The 16,838-nt window shown below is 47.6% G+C and overlaps 8 protein-coding genes across 8 annotated transcripts; 2 read left to right on the top strand and 6 right to left on the bottom strand.

The window, feature by feature from the left end:
• Positions 1 to 543: 543 nt before the first annotated feature.
• On the bottom strand, positions 544 to 1,769 carry N7537_011849 (purine-nucleoside phosphorylase; the record flags this gene model as incomplete). Its single annotated transcript, XM_056902903.1, has 3 exons — positions 544 to 1,379; positions 1,435 to 1,576; positions 1,635 to 1,769. 3 exons carry the CDS (start codon positions 1,767 to 1,769, stop codon positions 544 to 546), a joined length of 1,113 nt encoding a protein of 370 aa, XP_056748190.1.
• Positions 1,770 to 2,902: 1,133 nt separating this feature from the next.
• On the bottom strand, positions 2,903 to 5,793 carry N7537_011848 (Zn(II)2Cys6 transcription factor; the record flags this gene model as incomplete). The annotated part of the gene is made up of 7 exons (XM_056902902.1): positions 2,903 to 3,082; positions 3,243 to 4,257; positions 4,310 to 4,467; positions 4,518 to 4,613; positions 4,672 to 4,991; positions 5,048 to 5,691; positions 5,723 to 5,793. 7 exons carry the CDS (start codon positions 5,791 to 5,793, stop codon positions 2,903 to 2,905), a joined length of 2,484 nt encoding a protein of 827 aa, XP_056748189.1.
• Positions 5,794 to 7,429: 1,636 nt separating this feature from the next.
• N7537_011847 (putative MFS sugar transporter) lies at positions 7,430 to 8,939 on the bottom strand (the record flags this gene model as incomplete). The annotated part of the gene is made up of 2 exons (XM_056902901.1): positions 7,430 to 8,020; positions 8,082 to 8,939. The coding sequence occupies 2 exons, from the start codon at positions 8,937 to 8,939 to the stop codon at positions 7,430 to 7,432; spliced, it is 1,449 nt and encodes a 482-aa protein (XP_056748188.1).
• Positions 8,940 to 9,964: 1,025 nt separating this feature from the next.
• On the top strand, positions 9,965 to 10,561 carry N7537_011846 (uncharacterized protein; the record flags this gene model as incomplete). Its single annotated transcript, XM_056902900.1, has 1 exon — positions 9,965 to 10,561. One exon carries the CDS (start codon positions 9,965 to 9,967, stop codon positions 10,559 to 10,561), a length of 597 nt encoding a protein of 198 aa, XP_056748187.1.
• A 685-nt stretch (positions 10,562 to 11,246) lies between these two features.
• Positions 11,247 to 12,260, bottom strand: N7537_011845 (uncharacterized protein; the record flags this gene model as incomplete). Its single annotated transcript, XM_056902899.1, has 1 exon — positions 11,247 to 12,260. One exon carries the CDS (start codon positions 12,258 to 12,260, stop codon positions 11,247 to 11,249), a length of 1,014 nt encoding a protein of 337 aa, XP_056748186.1.
• Positions 12,261 to 13,182: 922 nt separating this feature from the next.
• On the top strand, positions 13,183 to 14,268 carry N7537_011844 (oxidase ustYa family protein; the record flags this gene model as incomplete). The annotated part of the gene is made up of 5 exons (XM_056902898.1): positions 13,183 to 13,432; positions 13,485 to 13,616; positions 13,678 to 13,808; positions 13,866 to 13,965; positions 14,027 to 14,268. The coding sequence occupies 5 exons, from the start codon at positions 13,183 to 13,185 to the stop codon at positions 14,266 to 14,268; spliced, it is 855 nt and encodes a 284-aa protein (XP_056748185.1).
• A 595-nt stretch (positions 14,269 to 14,863) lies between these two features.
• On the bottom strand, positions 14,864 to 15,460 carry N7537_011843 (GNAT family N-acetyltransferase; the record flags this gene model as incomplete). Its single annotated transcript, XM_056902897.1, has 1 exon — positions 14,864 to 15,460. One exon carries the CDS (start codon positions 15,458 to 15,460, stop codon positions 14,864 to 14,866), a length of 597 nt encoding a protein of 198 aa, XP_056748184.1.
• A 350-nt stretch (positions 15,461 to 15,810) lies between these two features.
• N7537_011842 (SDR family NAD(P)-dependent oxidoreductase) lies at positions 15,811 to 16,755 on the bottom strand (the record flags this gene model as incomplete). Its single annotated transcript, XM_056902896.1, has 2 exons — positions 15,811 to 16,646; positions 16,704 to 16,755. The coding sequence occupies 2 exons, from the start codon at positions 16,753 to 16,755 to the stop codon at positions 15,811 to 15,813; spliced, it is 888 nt and encodes a 295-aa protein (XP_056748183.1).
• Between the last annotated feature and the right edge of the window lie 83 nt (positions 16,756 to 16,838).

The following is a 16,838-nucleotide window of genomic DNA, read 5'->3' as shown; positions in this document are numbered from 1 at the left end:
CCTGCTTAGTATATTAGAATTGGGAATTGTGTCGTACACTGGAGCTTTCTGGGCTATATTGGAAACTGGAAGAACCGCGCAATACTTTTGTTTCCGTGATCCAAATTCGAAAAGTCGCGTTGGACTTCGCGATTATCTAAATGCCGATGCCGACCTTCACAATGACTTCGGAAGCCGATCAACATAACTACGTAAGGCTAACTAACGGCCTTGGAATATACATGAAAACCAAGGAGCTTTGCATTGAGCAATTCCACCACAGTCAGTTATCAGCCAAGAGGGTATCGCAACAGATATTTTGCTCAAGAATAGAAACCCTTGATAATTTTAGGTACTAGCTGAGGCTTGACCGTGGGTTTAGCCATAACTTTTGGCCATATAATAATAGATTCATACATTTATTTGGCCAGGCCGTGTACTTCAAACCCTTTACTCTACTACATCACACATATAGCGCAAACTCCAACATTTCACCCCGGTGGCTAGTCACTTGATCCCGTTCTATTACGTTAGTATATCTAGCAGTCGGCCAAGGACAAGTACTTACCCAAAGTCCATAACTGTCGTCGAGCCTGATGAGTTTAGAATATCTCCCACGTAATTATCTGGTTTGATGCCGTGTTTGTAGTCCGTCCAATTTCCCTTCATATCATTTATGATCTGTACACCAGCAAGATAAAGATTTTTGAGCGCTGGCGTGGTGCCACTCTGACTGGCTTCCAGCAGGTGATAGGCTGCAGTCTCGCTTGGAGGTGGCCTATCAAAGTCCGAACCAGCACGCATGATGATGATCCTTGAAAAGTCTACCAAACCGGCAGAGTCGGCCCGCAGCAATGACTCGAGGGTTGCATTGTCTTCTTGTTGACTGCTGCAATACACGCCTGTCCCATTGGTGAGGACGGCTGTGTAGTTGCCAAAGCTCTCGGAAAGCAAGTTGCCTGAAAAGTAAACATCCGATGTGGCAGTGTCGCAGGCCACAACTGTGGGTGGTTGATTTGCTGGACTGTAATCGTACTTTGCGCGGTAGGCTGCGGCTTTGGCCGTGTCATTTAGGGTTGCTTTCTTTGCCTGAGCAATAGCCCGGTCTCGAAGTGCAGCGTTGAGTTCGAAAACCTCTGTGCCATATACTGTCCCAGGATAGGTTTCTGGCACCATTGAATGCTGTGGAATGTATCCCGTGGAATAGTTTGAAGGCAGCTCTCTGATATCAATCTCGTACTGAAGGGCTACTTGAACGGCATAACGAGCAAAGGTGACAGAGCCGGTCGTAGCATAGAACGGATTTACCCCAGCAATACCAGCGATCAGGAAATAGGTGTATGAGAGGTCAAAATGTCTCGATAGAGCAAATGCCATGATAGTTGAGGCAGCGTTGATTTCTGAAAGGTTATTAGCCAGGCAACAAAATATTCTTAGTATTTGTAAAGAACGAACCGCCTTCCCCGGTCGTCAATTGACAAACCTCTCCTTTAACATCACAGTGTACAACGGGATATTCAGGTGAAAGGCCTGGAGTGGTGATATTCCGTGCATACAAGCCCAATTGCTCAGGCCAAATAGCCGCCTCTAATGAAAACTGTAATTGTTAGCGAAATCAATATGCGGCCTCCCCCCTCCTTCTCAAGTACTCATACCATGCTGATGATCACCACCTTTGGAGCAATAACCCCATGTCGAGCATCTTTCTGCAGACTCAGAGATGGGGTTGCTGCGACCGACCGTAGGATGCAGGCAGCGAATGCCAAGATGGCAAGGTACTTAGTACCCATGATCGTGGATTAACGGTCGGGAATAAGTGTCCGCCGTTAGGTAGTATGTATAGGATTCTGCGTGAGGCCCTATGTAGATCGTTGTTCTTATACACCACGCTCTAGATACGGATAGTAGCGGACGGAGCCGGCCTAATACTAGGACTTATCTCTATTCATTACCGTATATCCACAGTACCTTACGAGCTAAGTCACCGATAAGTGATTGTTGACATTTGGATGCAGGAACGGCGCTAGTTGAAATATCGTGATAACGCCTAATTTACCCACTTTCTCTCCACTTTCTACCAGTTAGCAAAGCTTATGCGCTTGAAGAAGGATTCAAGCTAATCTCAAAGGCTTTGCAGGTGACAGACCAGAATGTCCTCCTGAGAACCACTCTGGTTTCCAACCAAAGAGCAATATCTTCACTCTACTCACAGTTATATATCGTCGATCATAACACGAAAAGTCACTTATCCAGTAGTGTTTATCGGAGCTTATATTATTCAGAGAAGCGTTGGGGTCCACGCGTCACTTATCTCATGGCGTTAATAGGCACCCACCGTGCATGGCAATTAATCTATTATTTTAGGGTTGCTATGCCAATTCCACCGGAAGTCAGACAAATCAACAAAAGATAAGTTGGGGTTTATTTACACCAATTATCTCCGTCCATATCTCCGTGCCGACAGATATTTCACCGAAATTTTGTTATTCCAATCCAACCTCTTAAATATGATGAGCATTGATGTGTTACGACTACAATTCTTAAGAGCGTAGGTTTATATGGCTAGTCTAGGATAAAAGACTAATCGGTAGTGCCTAAATGATTGTGAAATCGGTAAGTCTGTCTATCGATGGCTCCCTAATAATACTAGGTCTAGTTTAGCTGACCAAGTACATGGTAGTAATGAGTTATCGCCATTGGTAAGAAGCGATGAAGGCACCCAAGCCCAGGGGGAGATGTGGAAGGAGTTGCCACAAAAGCTCGGTCGCATTCACCCGGGGATTTCCCAAGCACTAGCGAGTTTATATAATATATACTGTCTCTCCATATCATCCAGGCGAAATTCATCTGCGTATGAAATTTAGTTATATGAAATTATCCCGTTCGGGCATCTGAGTAATTACGATATATATTTATAATCTCCTCATACTCGTATCAATTGGGCGCGTAACTCAGTTGGTAGAGTGTTCGCTTTGCATGCGAAAAGTCCAGCGTTCGAATCGCTGCCCGTCCATTTCTTTTTTATTTTGCTCCACATACCCACCCCCTGAGAGGTTACAGTCGCCAGTACGGAGTAGTCTGTACCACAGCGGGGAACAATGGACTTTTAGGTGTAGATTCTAGCCAATTTTTAGGGCAATGGTGAGGGGAAGGAAGCAAAACCAACCAAAACAGTAATTTTCCTATAATCAATCTGTGAATCATATGGCGAATCATATACGCTTGTGTGATCATTAGAACTTCAATGTGAGAAGGAATGTAACCAAGCGCGACGAGTAGACAGGACAGGTTTCCAACCGATCACGGTGCCATGACGAGAAACGGGGAACCGAGAAATGATGCAAGGCGACCCCGTCCACGGTCGCGGGGCCACCCTGGGAGATCCAATTGTCGAATTCAAGCGTGCCTACCAGATTCGACTGACTTAGCTCGATTGCATCAGCCGGCGCTGGCATAACACTGTCGCCCCCAGGCGTGTGAACCCCAGACGCCTTGGCACTGTAGGTACATAGGACAATAGCACTGTTCAACAGGCCGGCAGGGCCGAGGACATTGCACAGGCGTTGATCGTTCAGTCTGTAAATATTACTCTCGCGCTCGTATACACGCTTCAATTGAGCAGCGTGGTAGACCGCCTGACGACCGTCTGGGGACCGGGCCCAAACACTGATGACATTTTCGATGTTGGCTTCTTGGCAACCCGAACAGCATTTGCTATGCTCGAGCAGCCGCATATTGGCATACAGCTTGAGAGAAAGAAGGTGGTACAGGGTAAGATCGAGACCGAGAAAATGGTTGTAATCGCTTATGCATCCACCGAAGAATGTGTCTTCCAGCTTGTTAGTATTCTCAATGTGGACTCGCCAGTCCTGGAGATAGCCTTTCCAAAGCTTGGCTCGGTCTGCTGTGCGGTTCAATTCAGGTGAGCGATAGTTTCGATGATGTTCCTCGTGGGCCTCTTTCGAAACACACCATATCTCAGACAAGAATGCACAGAGACTGAAGTGATTATCCTCAAGGGTCAGGTGAGGCATTCGGAGATACCCAGTCATGAACCCCCGTGACTCTAGTCCGTCACGGACCAGTGTAGAAAATGTACTTTTGGTTCGGCCTGCCGGTTCATACCAATGGAGGCTCGTCCTGTCTGCTCTGGTCTCTGCTCGCCATAGATTATCTGACACAGGCAGTGGTGGTCCGATCTCTTGGTACCGCATGGTAGGGGGCCGGTCAAGGATAATGCACAAATAGGTATCGATGCGTAGAACCGCGTATACTAGCCTGATAAGGTGTTAGAAAATGGGCGGTTATAGATGGAATGGGGAAAGTATACCTTTTCATCTCCTCAGTCTGGACCCATCGCTCATCGGCGGATTGTAGGTGTTCTTCTGGATGCCACCGATCATCCAAGACACCGAGTCGTCGAAAAGTGAAGATGGCAATATCGGTCCACTGTGCTGCCCAATTCAAAGTACATGCAGGTGCCTGTGCCTATTAGTTAACTTGTTCCTTTTTTTTGGCTATCGAGGAACAAATCTTACATCTCCCAGAATCGCATAGGTCAAGGTGACGACCAATGCTTGTAGGGTTGGTAAGGTTATATCGGCCGATTGCTTTTCTGTCAAGGTTTCTATCGTCTATGCCAACTTTAACATTTTCGCACTGTAAAGGTTCCACCATATAGGCGACACTCACGATTTTAGGCATTAGTGCATTGGTCAGTTCTTGATTGATTCCGTATGGAACCAGATGGTGACGATTGGCGTTTTGCATCCACATCGATAGGTTGACCACCGCACTTGTCAACAGTTTTGTCTGCTTTTCGGGTGCAAAAGTGGGAACGTGTAGAAAGGGCCAGGATTGGTGGAAATTTTCAAAACCAATGGATTTGATCTGTGCAGTGACGAACTGTGCTTGGCTCGTAATGGCCTCATGCAGCTGCAGCGACCCGCTAGATGATGATGCTGGGGTAAATGTCTCATGGCTGGTCATCCCAAGCATTGAAGCATCTGTGTCTGTGAAGTTAGATCAGAGTAGTTCTCAAATGTAGTAGTTTGTAGCTCCCACTCACTTGAAAAACGGCGGCTGGGGGTAAAGGTTGATAGATGGCTCATGTGTATTTCACATGGTTCGTCTATAACGAAGCGATCTCTCGTTTCTGAAGGTTGCCCCACTGGTGCGTCAAATGGGAAATTCATAATGTCAGGCGGCTCGCTGAAGTACAGAGGAGGGGTTCTGTTCGGGGTGGATATGGCTGTGTGGATCCCGGAAATCATGCCCATCAATGGATCGGTTAGTGGCCGTAGAGGATCTTGATCTGGGCCCATATTTCTCAAGGTGGGCCGAGTATTGGAAACATGATTGCTCGCACTTCGGTCCATCGGTGTATTCCAATCCAGTCGCATGGGGGAGGTATCCTCTACACTTGGTATGGTTGGGGTTCCAGTCCCGCCGTAGTCTACTTCCTCTGCAAGTTCGATTGACCTATTTTCCTCCCAAAGGGAACCCTTGTGGGTCGATCGGCTTGCGGGGGTGAAGTTCTGCGTACTAGATGGTTCACGCACGCATGCTTCCCCGCTGTTGACACATATAGAGCAGGGGTAGTTGGAATCACACTTCGTTTTACGCCGGCGACACGTTTGACATGCTAACGGTGTTCTTTTCGCACCGTCTGGAGGTACATTATGCTGGAGCACATGTCGGTTCAAAATATCACTGTTAGATCGATCAGCCGATCGTCATCTACAGCCAAGACGCCAAGTGACCACTGCGGGCGGCTCTTACCTCCTCGCAAAGCTTCGCCCACAGATGAAGCATTTATGGCGGCGCAAATTAGTATGTATGACAAGATGGCGATTAAGATGCTCTTTGCGCAGAAAGGATTTACGGCAGCCGGTATCAGTGCAGACAAAAGGGCCTGACGAGACGGGGGCTCGATGCGAAGGTGAAAATGCCATAGTCTTCTTGGACAAAGGCGAACAAGTCGGTCAAGCCGATCAGGGCGATCATGGGTGGATCAATGATCAAGGAACTTCTCGCGCATGGAGGGAATTGGGGAGGGGAAAGAAAAACCCAGACAGTAATGATCTTAGCACCAGAGTGAGATCCAAAGTCTTAAGAAACGTGAATAGTGATTGTTGGACATCTCTAATCTGGAATACCGAATACAACCCTTAAACACCCGCTTGTTTTATGGCAGAAATAAGCAGGCTTAGAGATGTCAGATCTCACGATCTGTAGACCGATTCTCCTTGGGAATTGGCCCCCAATCCTAGGGGACTTCTACGGAAGGGGGAAAGCCTCGTGCCAAGCATACACAATTGTCCGAGAAGATCTTTCGCCAAGAGCCGCTTGATTCTTAGATCCAACGAGCTCCAAGGCCATGTTGGTAGTGGAGGGAGCTATGTATGAAGGTCAATGTGACCTCGGAGATGCAACCTTTCCTCTCGGTTTCTCTTCTCCTCTTCTTTCCGCTTTCTCAAGATAATTCAAGCTTCGTTTAGTTGTTCGCTTTCTCTCCTCCGGAAGTGGCGCTCTCGAGGTTTCCCTTGATCTGCAACCTCGTGCCGTGGAGATAGCTGTTAGCGCCAGCCTCCTGGACCTTGAGTGCCGTTAATTCGCTGTCAACCCCAAGGGTTCCGATCCTTTCAAGCAATTCCGGCCGATGGCCACTGTGACTCGATCATTTAACTTTGTTTTTAAATTGGCTTTCGGCTCCTTTCGTATCCACCATGACCAATACAGAAGACCATACCTGCACGATAAATAACGCGAGCACTAGTCGCTGACCCTGCATATGGAGTTGTGGCTATGCTGTCTCGACACATGTGCTAGCCCAATGCAACAGCGCCAAATTTCACGGGTTGTTGGATCCGCCTCTCCGAGATATATTACTTGCATAGTGTTATTTCTCACCTGCTGAAGTACACAGGATCGAGATGGAAGTGGAAGGATACCGTGGGAAATAATACAGCCATTTTTGCCTAGACCATAACAAAAGCCAAGGTTCCTGTTTAAGGCCTGGGGGGACCTGGATATCCTAGTCTGACAGATAATTGTGCCAAGCGCCGTACCCTGTAATATAGTGCTGGACGCTTGGCACGATTACCTCAAGAGGAAACAATGCAAACCACGCAAACACAACAAAACAAACAAACAAACGCAAAGGAAGAAAGATCTCTGGCATGTGGCATGTGCAAATGCTAGAGACACGAGACACTACTAGGTAGATCTGTATTTTGCTAAGTGTTTCTTAAGAGGAATCATTCGAAGAGAAATGGCGTGAAAGACGACTAGATATGACGATATAAAAATCCTTGTAGTCACAATTAATTTAATAACCGATTCTTCTGGAATTCTTGGATGGCTGCTAATCTGATAACCTGACAACACCCTATCGATCTCACAAAATGGTCTAGCTGGGTAGCCTGTTGACTATATACGGTACATAGAGCTACACGCCCCGGCCAAGTTTAATCTTTCTTCTAGGCGATCTAGTCTTGAATGCCTCTTCAATCTCCCCAAAGGTCCGACCTTTTGTTTCATGCATGAAGGTGATGCCCACAGCAACGGTAATAACACAGCATCCACCGAACAAAAAGTACGCACCAAAGCTACTCTTCTCAAGGAGGACAGGTGTTGTCAAAGCCACCAAGAAGTTGCACACCCAGTTACTCGAATGAGCCAATGTGGTAGCTGATGCTCGTGTTCGCTGAGGCTGAATCTCGGCGCTGTAGACTTTGACGGAGATACCCCATGTGACAGAGTAAATAGCGGAGAAAATGTAGATGCAGACAATAACAATCCAGCGACCAGCACCGGTCATTTTGTGGACGGCATTTCCGGCATAAAGACCGCCCATCAAAAACATCAAAATTCCCATTACAACGCCGCCATAGATAATGCTGCTTCGGCGGCCCCATTTATCAGCATAGATTAGCCCCGGGATGGTGACGGCGAAAATCACAAGCGCTGAAACACCAGAGGCCAGAAAGCTTGCTTCCGAAGAGGCAAGACCGGCCTTTTGGAATAATTGTGGAGCATACTATGGAGGTCAAGTTAGCCACTGTGAGTTCTACCGAGTTTTAGAAAGGGCTTGAGCATACATAAAGAACGCCATCGATGCCACTCATCTGCTGCATTCCCATCAAAAAGACTGCAAGGATGGTCCGGCCCAACACATCTTTGGAGAAGATAGCAAGAAGCTTATCCATGGTTCCATCTTTGACCGTCTCAGTATCGGAGCCAACTTCCTGTGCCCGCACTTGTAGCACAACCTTCTCCCGCTCTGCGCGGCTGACGCCCAATTTGTCCCACGCCTGGTCGGCCATTTCATACCTACCATGAAGACCTAGCCACTGAGGCGACTCGGGCAAGTAAATAAGTGAAAGTCCACACATGATCATAGAGAAGGCTGCAAGGAGGATAAACGGCATGCGCCATGACAGCGACGAGCGGATACCCGAGGTTCCATAACTGATAAAGTACCCCATGACCAATCCCAGGGTAATAGCCAGTTGAGGACCTGTTGTCAGAGCGCCTCTGGTTCTAGTTGGTGAGATTTCACAAATCAGGACAACAAGATTTCCAAGGAAAAGGCCTTCTCCAAGGCCTTCCACAATGCGACCAACAATGAACATGGGGAGAGCGACGGCCCCTGCTTCTATTGCGGCTCCCACGCCGAAGATGAAAACCCCGATAGAAATCCCCTTCGGGCGACCAAGCCGATCGGCGACATAGCCAGCGAAGAAAGAAGAGAGCGCTGCCGGAATCAAGATACATGAGACTATCAGCCCATGAATCGTGGAGTTTTGACTACCAAATGACTTTTTGAAGTCCTTCATATCGGTCACCGGTCCGATAATACCTGTATCCATCCCGAAAAGGATTCCATTCGTTGAGCAGAGAATGCATGCTAGCATATATTTCGGGGGATTTTTCAACTGCAGGTGAATCAGTCCCATTACTGCGACTTTGTCGGGTTTTGCCGACAGGTCTGAGAAGATAGTTTTCCTGGGCCCGGGTTGTTGAAAGTGTGAAGCAAATACTTATAAAAATCAGAAGAAGAAAAAAACGCTTAGCCCTCTGGAGGGGGGGTAGGGGGGGTTTCCCCAATGCCCAGACCCACGTAGGGCAGCCATTATTTCTATATGGTCCATCATTATGTATCCGGTACATCATAGAATGTACCCTTTTGTGTCCTTATTACATTTGGCTACCATCATTCCTCGCTACTTCTATGCAACATGAGATTTTCTTGTACTTGCAAAAATTAAACTGTACAAACTAAGGGTTACAACATAGACAGAAACTTTCGGAGAAGGGTTCTCCGCCCAGATTGTATTCGAGCCCCCCACGGGCCGAATCGACGTGCGAGAGGAACGAGCGCCGAAGGGTTTTGTGGGTATCTCGGGTTTTCCACCGGGGTTTTCCCCTCGTTTCTGAATTTTATTATGGGGTGCCGGGGTTTTGCCGGTCATTTTTTATGGGTCTTGTGAAATGCAAAATGATCATTGGTTCCTAGACGGGATGATAACATATCCACGTGGCATGGTAAGGATAAAATGCTCTGTAGACATAGAATGCATGTTCTTTTACGCAATTTGGCTCGTTTACTCTATGGCTCACCTTAGTTTTCTTAATGGAAAGTGTATATAGATTTCCAATTCAGATTCTTCATGTTCTTCAGCAGTTTGGCTCTTGTAGGTGGAAGATTAAAAATAGAATCACCACTTTTCCCATGTGAGACCTGTTTGTTCGTTATTTCAAACAGCAACGCCGGCCGCACATCGTTGTTCGCACAGTGGGTTAAATGACAACTCCTTTCCCCCTTTCATACACGGTCAACAATAGGCTTTGTCCTTTGTCCCTGCATGGGCCCTTTGAAAAGAATCGAACAAGTACCGAATCACATAACATAAATACTGCCGATATCCGCTTTTTGAGTGCCAACCAAACAAACATTTGAATTGACTTCTATATCATCCAAATGCTTCAACTGGGGCTTTATCGGATCCTACGGGTTTTCTGGATTACCCTTGACTTTTGGTCCAACACCGATCAATCTTCCTTCCCCACAAGCCAAGTCCAACGGAGCGGTAAGCTTTCAGAATTAACCCCACTTGAAATCCTGACTCCATTGTCTAGTACTCCGGAAAGCGAAATGTCATCTGACTCTATCGAGTTGGAGGGCTGGGAGGAAATCTACAAAGAGGAGTGCCTTAGCTTCAAGGCCAGCCTAGAGACCCAAGCTCAGATTCTGAGAAATGATCCGGAAGGTCAAGGAGTATATCGTATGAGGGATGTTTGCAAAGAGCTAATCTTACTTTCCCATCAGGCAGAGCGAATCAAGGAGGCTGCGTTTGAGATGGTCGATGAAACCCCCAACAGTGTATATGTCCGGAACGCAACTCCCGAGTGGCTCTCCTCCCAATTTGGAGACCCGCAGCTAGAACAGGTATGTATTAGCATGGAATACAGTTTGGACCGACTAGCATTTGAACTTAGATCGGACCCGTCAATAGATCTTATGGTCGCCGGACACCTTGAGCAAATGACCGACGATATTGAGATGGATTTCCTTTAAATAGTGCTAATGCATTTACTTATTTGTGACCTCTAATTGCTCTTTGAAATTGTAATAAACACGAATAGTCGGCCACTATTAGCCTCTACCGCATACTTTAAATCCAACCTTCCAACTTGCCCCACATTGGAACTGACCTAGCCAACCACAACCCGTACTACTCAAGATCTCAATATTACGGGGCTCATATTAGCCAATCACACACTTCACATTCAGCCATCCGATTACGTACTTTCGCCATGGTGAGCAACAACAGTACCGACCATCAAGTCGACCAAATCACCACCACTGGTCAGACATCCGACCTTCCAATGACCAAGGATCTCAATGCCAATAAAATCAATTCCAGCGACAAGTCCGATATCAAAACCGACCTCGACAGTGATCAGATATAACCTATTGTGTGTATAGATTGAAGAAATTGAAGTTTCAACAATCAACTGTGATTCTGCTGTAGCTCTCTACCAAATTTGCTCCTTTCTTCATTCGGTCATTTCCAGTAATCTTGGAAGTCGTCACCGAATTCATTGACTAAAAATCATTAATGAGCGTATACAGTTCGTGTCCTCGTGCAAACCATGTCTTTCCTCCAAGTAAACCAAATTTCCAGTACAATCTCACTTCCTTCAAGTCTAGGACCACATTGATAATCATCCCATTCTGGATATACCAGGAAACATTAAGTTTACTCCTGCTGACCAGTAACAGCCTTGGTATCTTTATTCTGAGCCTGGTTCTGTCCGTTGGCGGGGTAGTTCTGGTAAGAGCCGTAGTTCTTGTAGTTACCATAGCTCTGATAGTTATTGTTCTGAGAGCTGGGAGTAACCTGAGGGTTGTAGTTATCGTTGCTGTTGTTGTTGTTGTTCTGTTCATTGTTGGCGTCGCTCCAGCTACGGCGGTGGGGGGTGTTGACGTTGTTATCATGGACAGCCTCGTTCAGACGGTCATTCTCGTTGGCGGTGGGGGTTGCCTGGCGGTAGGCCTCCTGGTGCTTCTGGTTTGCGTGCCACTGACCGTTGGCATCGGTCCAGCCATTCTGGTTGTTTTGGTTGTTGGCGTGCCATTGACCATTCTCGTCAGTCCAGCCATTCTGATCATTTTGGTTGTTGGCGTGCCATTGACCATTCTCATCAGTCCAGCCATTCTGGCCGTTCTGGTTGTTCTGGTTGTTCGCGTGCCACTGGCCATTGGCATCGGTCCAACCATTCTGATCATTTTGGTTATCGGGGTGCCATTGTCCGTTGGCATCAGTCCAGCCATTCTGGTTCTTCTGGTTGTCATTTCCCCCATCACGGGGCTGAACAGTGCCGTCATTGGCGTGCCACTGCCCGTTCGCGTCGGTCCAACCGTCCTGTCCATTTTGACCATGCTGGCCGTTCTGAACGTTCTGGTCGTTCGCATGCCACTGACCGTTAGAATCAGTCCAGCCATTTTGGTTGTTTTGTTGACCGTTCTGATTGTATTGGCCGTTCTGGTTGTTGTTGTCGCGCCACTGGCCACTCTGTTGAACTTGGCCGTTCTGATTGTAGCGATTATCGCCGTTGTTGGCAATGAACACGCCATTCTGCCATTGTCCCTTTCGGTACTGTCCACTCGGGTCCCACTGACCGGCCACGTCGTTGGGGTCCACGGGGCGCGCGAGGACACCTAGAGGCGAGACAGCCAAAAACAGGAGGGTGTTGACGATGGAGTAGTGCATCTTGAAGGGAGGTGAACTCGAAGAGTTTCAAACAAAGTACGGATGATTGTTGGTTTCGGGAGTTCTGCACCAATCCTGTGGTTCTTGAGATTGTTTTCAGTTGAGAATGGTGATTGAAACCCGGTTCGTCGGCCTGTATTTATATCTAAGCAACTCCAGCCCCAATTTCCACATTATGGCTGCTTAAAGATACTACTGAATAGAGTTGGGAGCCTTTCGTAAGAATGTCTGAGGTCGGCTCACGCCATTCCTCGGTGAGGGTTGATGGGGTTTGACGCTGCAAGGGACTCCACCCAAACGTGTAGTTGATAATCATACTTTCTTGCGGGGGATAAGCGATCGGATGTACAATGATCTCAGTCAACTGTGAAGGATGTAGTAGCACACGCAATACAGACTATAACAACAAAGATTAAACTTCCCTCGGTGGATCTTTGGGAAATTGCATGATGAACCTCGCGTGAATCTGCAAAAATTCCGTAGATCCCGTGCGCAAGGGACTATTCACATTCCTCGATGATCACCCGCGGTCAAATAGTGCTGATCCGTTCTGGCTACACAGACAAGCCACGCTTACGCCATCTCAATGCATCCATGGATATGATGCTGTCTTCCATGTAGTTGACAACCCCTTGGGGGATTCTCGCATTGACCATGCACCACGCGGTGGGAGACTCATGGGATGGCCAAACGTGTGAAACCTGCAGGGTACACGTTGCTTTCTGATTAGAAATGGCTATGAAGATTCAATCTGATGTCAGAGTTGAAGCTGGGCAAAGTCCAATCCGTGAAGTTGCGGTCTGGAGCTCATGTCTGCTCATCACAGAAACCAGGGCAGCTTTATTGCCCCTTGATGGAGTGAAAATCTATTTTGCGCAGTTTATTCTTATAAATCATTCAGCAAACTACTCTCAATTTTCAAATGGACTGTATGTTCAACAAAGATTCTCATGGAGAGGATTCCAGACGAGAATCCGGTGAGCGACTTCTCGCAGAGGAAGAAGGCACTCTCTGGAGTGGGGAGGAGATAGCATCACCTACTTGCAACAGCTTTGCAGTATGTCTCCTGCAGTTGAGTGCGATTGTGTTGGTATTCCTAGTCGGGACTCTGTTCGGTTTTCACTGGCGTGGTGACTTGGATGACCTTTGCAGTCGACATGTTTCTCAATATTGTGAGATCTCCAAGCTTCCGTGATGGACCTCATTAATCTCAACTGAATATAGCAACTGTCATGAACGAAGTTCGCATCCGATATAGTCTACAGGAATTCAACGGCTCTCTCCTGAAAGAGAATGTTTTCCGACAGGATGCTGGCCCAGATGTTGATGCAGCGTGGGAGTCCTTGGGTGTCAACTGTTTGTCTTCAAACTGATCGACTACCCTGTGGTATTGGCTAACTACAACTCTTATATCTAGACCGCAGTGTTCGAATACCGCCAGAGGACGCAGAACAATCTGGACTTGCTACCGACCAAGTGAAGATCAATGCCAAATATGGGGGAGGATTTCCTGCAAATGTTGAGGGCTTGCACCACCTTCACTGTTTGGTTTGTGTCTTATATCCAAACCCCATACTGTGAATGATGTATACTAACACGGACAAGAATCTCCTCCGTCAATCTCTTTACTACAACTATGACTACTACCACACCAGGGGGGAAGGGCCCTTCATGAACAATGACTATATCGTCCGCCGCCACGTGTGTATGTTTTCTTCATTTTACTCTCCCCGTAGGTCTTTGACTGACAATTTCTCTCATCGCAGCACATTGCCTTGATATTCTGCGCCAAGAGCTCATGTGCACCGTGGACAGTGGGGTGTTAGGTCAAGTCTGGATTTACCCCGAGAATCCGGAGCCCTATGTTGACTTCAACACTCAGCATCGATGTAAAAACTTTGACGCTGTCCGTCGCTGGGCCGAAGAGAACCAGCTGCCTCAAGATCCCCCTTCGGACTTCTTGCAAGCACCATCAGAAGGAGACCGAATCTATAGCCAAATGCCGTAAGTCATGACAAGTGATATTGGAGGTAAAGCTTCAGCCAGCCTACGAAGCTGTATAGCTACCAAGTGTAAAACCCCATTCTAAGGGGAGATTTTGGTGTCTGAAAGCCTGCTTTATTGAAACTTTCCACCTGTCATCATCCTATACACATATACCTAGATTCTTCCACCTACTCTCTCCACACCTACTCTATACTACTACCATACCGCACCCTCGTATTGATTTCGAGTCGCACAAAAATAACATGCTCGATCCTATCGCCCAAAAGACCTCACATACAGGTATTCGCGCTATTCTCGAGGGGAAGTACGGGTAATACGATTAGCCGTGCACCCTGAAGAGGTACCTTGGTCACTGTAAATCGCCTATATGCCGTAGTTTCACAACTAGGGGAGAGATCCGAGATCGAGTTGAATAGCTTATACCTGAGTATAATACATAAGTAATCCTTGCAATCCTCACTAAAGAATTCGAAACGATCTTGAGGCTTTGGCGAAGTCTAGGATAAGTATAATAGCATAAAAATAAAAAGTTACCCGACAAGAATAAAAACATCACAATACGTGAGACTACCCCGTTGAACAATAGTTCCTTTGATTCAGTCAAGATTATAAACACTCAAGTCCTCACTCATCCCCGGCAAAACATATACGGCACTTTCCTCACCACCAAAAACCTTCAAAGGCTTAATCCCCCGAAACTCCATTCCAAGCTTCTCCAGAGTACCCCGACTGCGCTGATTCGTAGGCGAACAGAATCCAAACACTGCATCCACCCCAAGAGACTTATTTGCATACTCCATAAGAGCCTTTGCCGCCTCGGTCGCATATCCCTTCCGACCTTCCTCGGGTAATATGGCAAACCCGATATCCGGGGCAAGATAATGTGGGCCTGGCGGAATTCCCTTCATGAGCGACACAGTGCCGATCGGCTGCAGGCCATCGTCGGTCCTTCGTGAGACTAGGAATATGCCGTAACCATGGTAGGCGTAGTGTTCAGAGACTCTGCCTTGAAGGAATGAAGATGCCTTTTCAGGTGTGGTGACTCCAGTTTTCCCGCAGGAGCTGACGAAATCGTCTGTATTCCAGAGTTGGACTAAGAAGTCGCAGTGGGTCGGGTCGGCGGGGTTGAAGGGGCTGATTTGGAGACGTGAGGTGGGGATTGTGAAGCCCGGTGGGAAGGAGAATCCTGACATTTTTGTTTGGCCTGATGATATCAGACTTGACTCTAGTGAAAGAGAGAGAGAGTGTGTGTGTATGTGTGTGTATCTGTGGACAATGGGTTTCGAGTTTCGGTATGGTTTGTCTCTTTTATGTCTGCTTGTGTCAGATATGAGATACCATAAGACCATTAATGAGTCACAGATTGGAGGCTATATTCCAAGGAAGCTTAGCGTTGACAGGGGTTAACGGCCTATTGAGGTGTGTGGCGTCCTGGCTACGACCCTTTATCTATAAAGATAGAGAGATGAGATAGGGGCAAAGACATGACGCTCTGCAAGTAGATATATTAGCTATAAGATGATATGAAATTGATTATAACCTCTTATTGTCCCATCTTCATGCCACCATTGGCACAGACAACACTGCCCGTACACCAAAGACCATCGGGTGTACACAACATGCCAACAACACCCGCAACCTCACTAGTGAAAGCCGGTCGACGACCACCCATCTTCTCCTGAATCAACCGCTTCTGCTCATCAGTCAAGCGACTCAGAGTGTCCTGGTTATTCACATCCAACTTGCTCATCGGTGTGTTATCCTGGTACCCCTGGATATCCTTCCAGAACTGCTCTCCGGTCGCAAAGTACATATCACCAACAACAGGGCCGGGGTTAACGGCATTAACAGTCGCACGGTCTGCCAGCTCACGTGCCCAGGTGCGAGTCATCGCCTCAATGGCAGCCTTTGTACCGCCATAGATTGACTGGCCCACGAAACCGAGGGACGAGGACACACTGGAGATGCTCACGATACGACCGCTTCGGTCTGCGGGTAGGAAGGGGGCGCACGCCTGTGTGAGGAGGAGCGGGGCGAGGACATTGATCGCGTATTGCCAGTTGAAGTGCTCGGCCTCGATGGGACCCTTGGTGGCATCGTTCAAGTTCCGGTCTTGCGATACACCAGCATTATTGATCAGAATGTCGATTCGGAGCTTGCCATCGGTGCTGAAATGATCTCGTGCAGCGCCGATGATGGCTGTCACGGCTTCGGTGGGCTTGCTTAGATCGGCTTGCACACTCTCGCATTTGATGTTATGGGTTGTGGCTAAGGAGGAGCACAACGCTTCGGTGGGGGCGCGCGAGAACTCTGAAGTGAAGTTCAGTAATAATGAGCAGCCCTTTTCGGCCAGATTGCGGGCAATTGCTTCGCCAATTCCTGTGTAGATGGCGTGTTAGCTTGATTTGTTGATATGCGGGGGAGGCTGGGCTTTACCCCGCGATCCGCCAGTGACAATGCCGAATTTCCCTTCAAGTACTCGAGTCATTTTTGGATGTTAATGGAGGAGATAGAGAAATAAAGAAGATTAAATTGATTGAGGAGGGACCTTTCCTCCTCTTTAACCTCTTT

Source organism: Penicillium hordei (assembly GCF_028827395.1).
Source record: "Penicillium hordei strain IBT 12815 chromosome Unknown utg000006l_segment0_segment0, whole genome shotgun sequence".
NCBI classification, from domain to species: domain Eukaryota; kingdom Fungi; phylum Ascomycota; class Eurotiomycetes; order Eurotiales; family Aspergillaceae; genus Penicillium; species Penicillium hordei.
The sequence above is the reverse complement of the archived record's forward strand: the minus strand, read 5'-3'. Positions and strand labels throughout refer to the sequence as shown.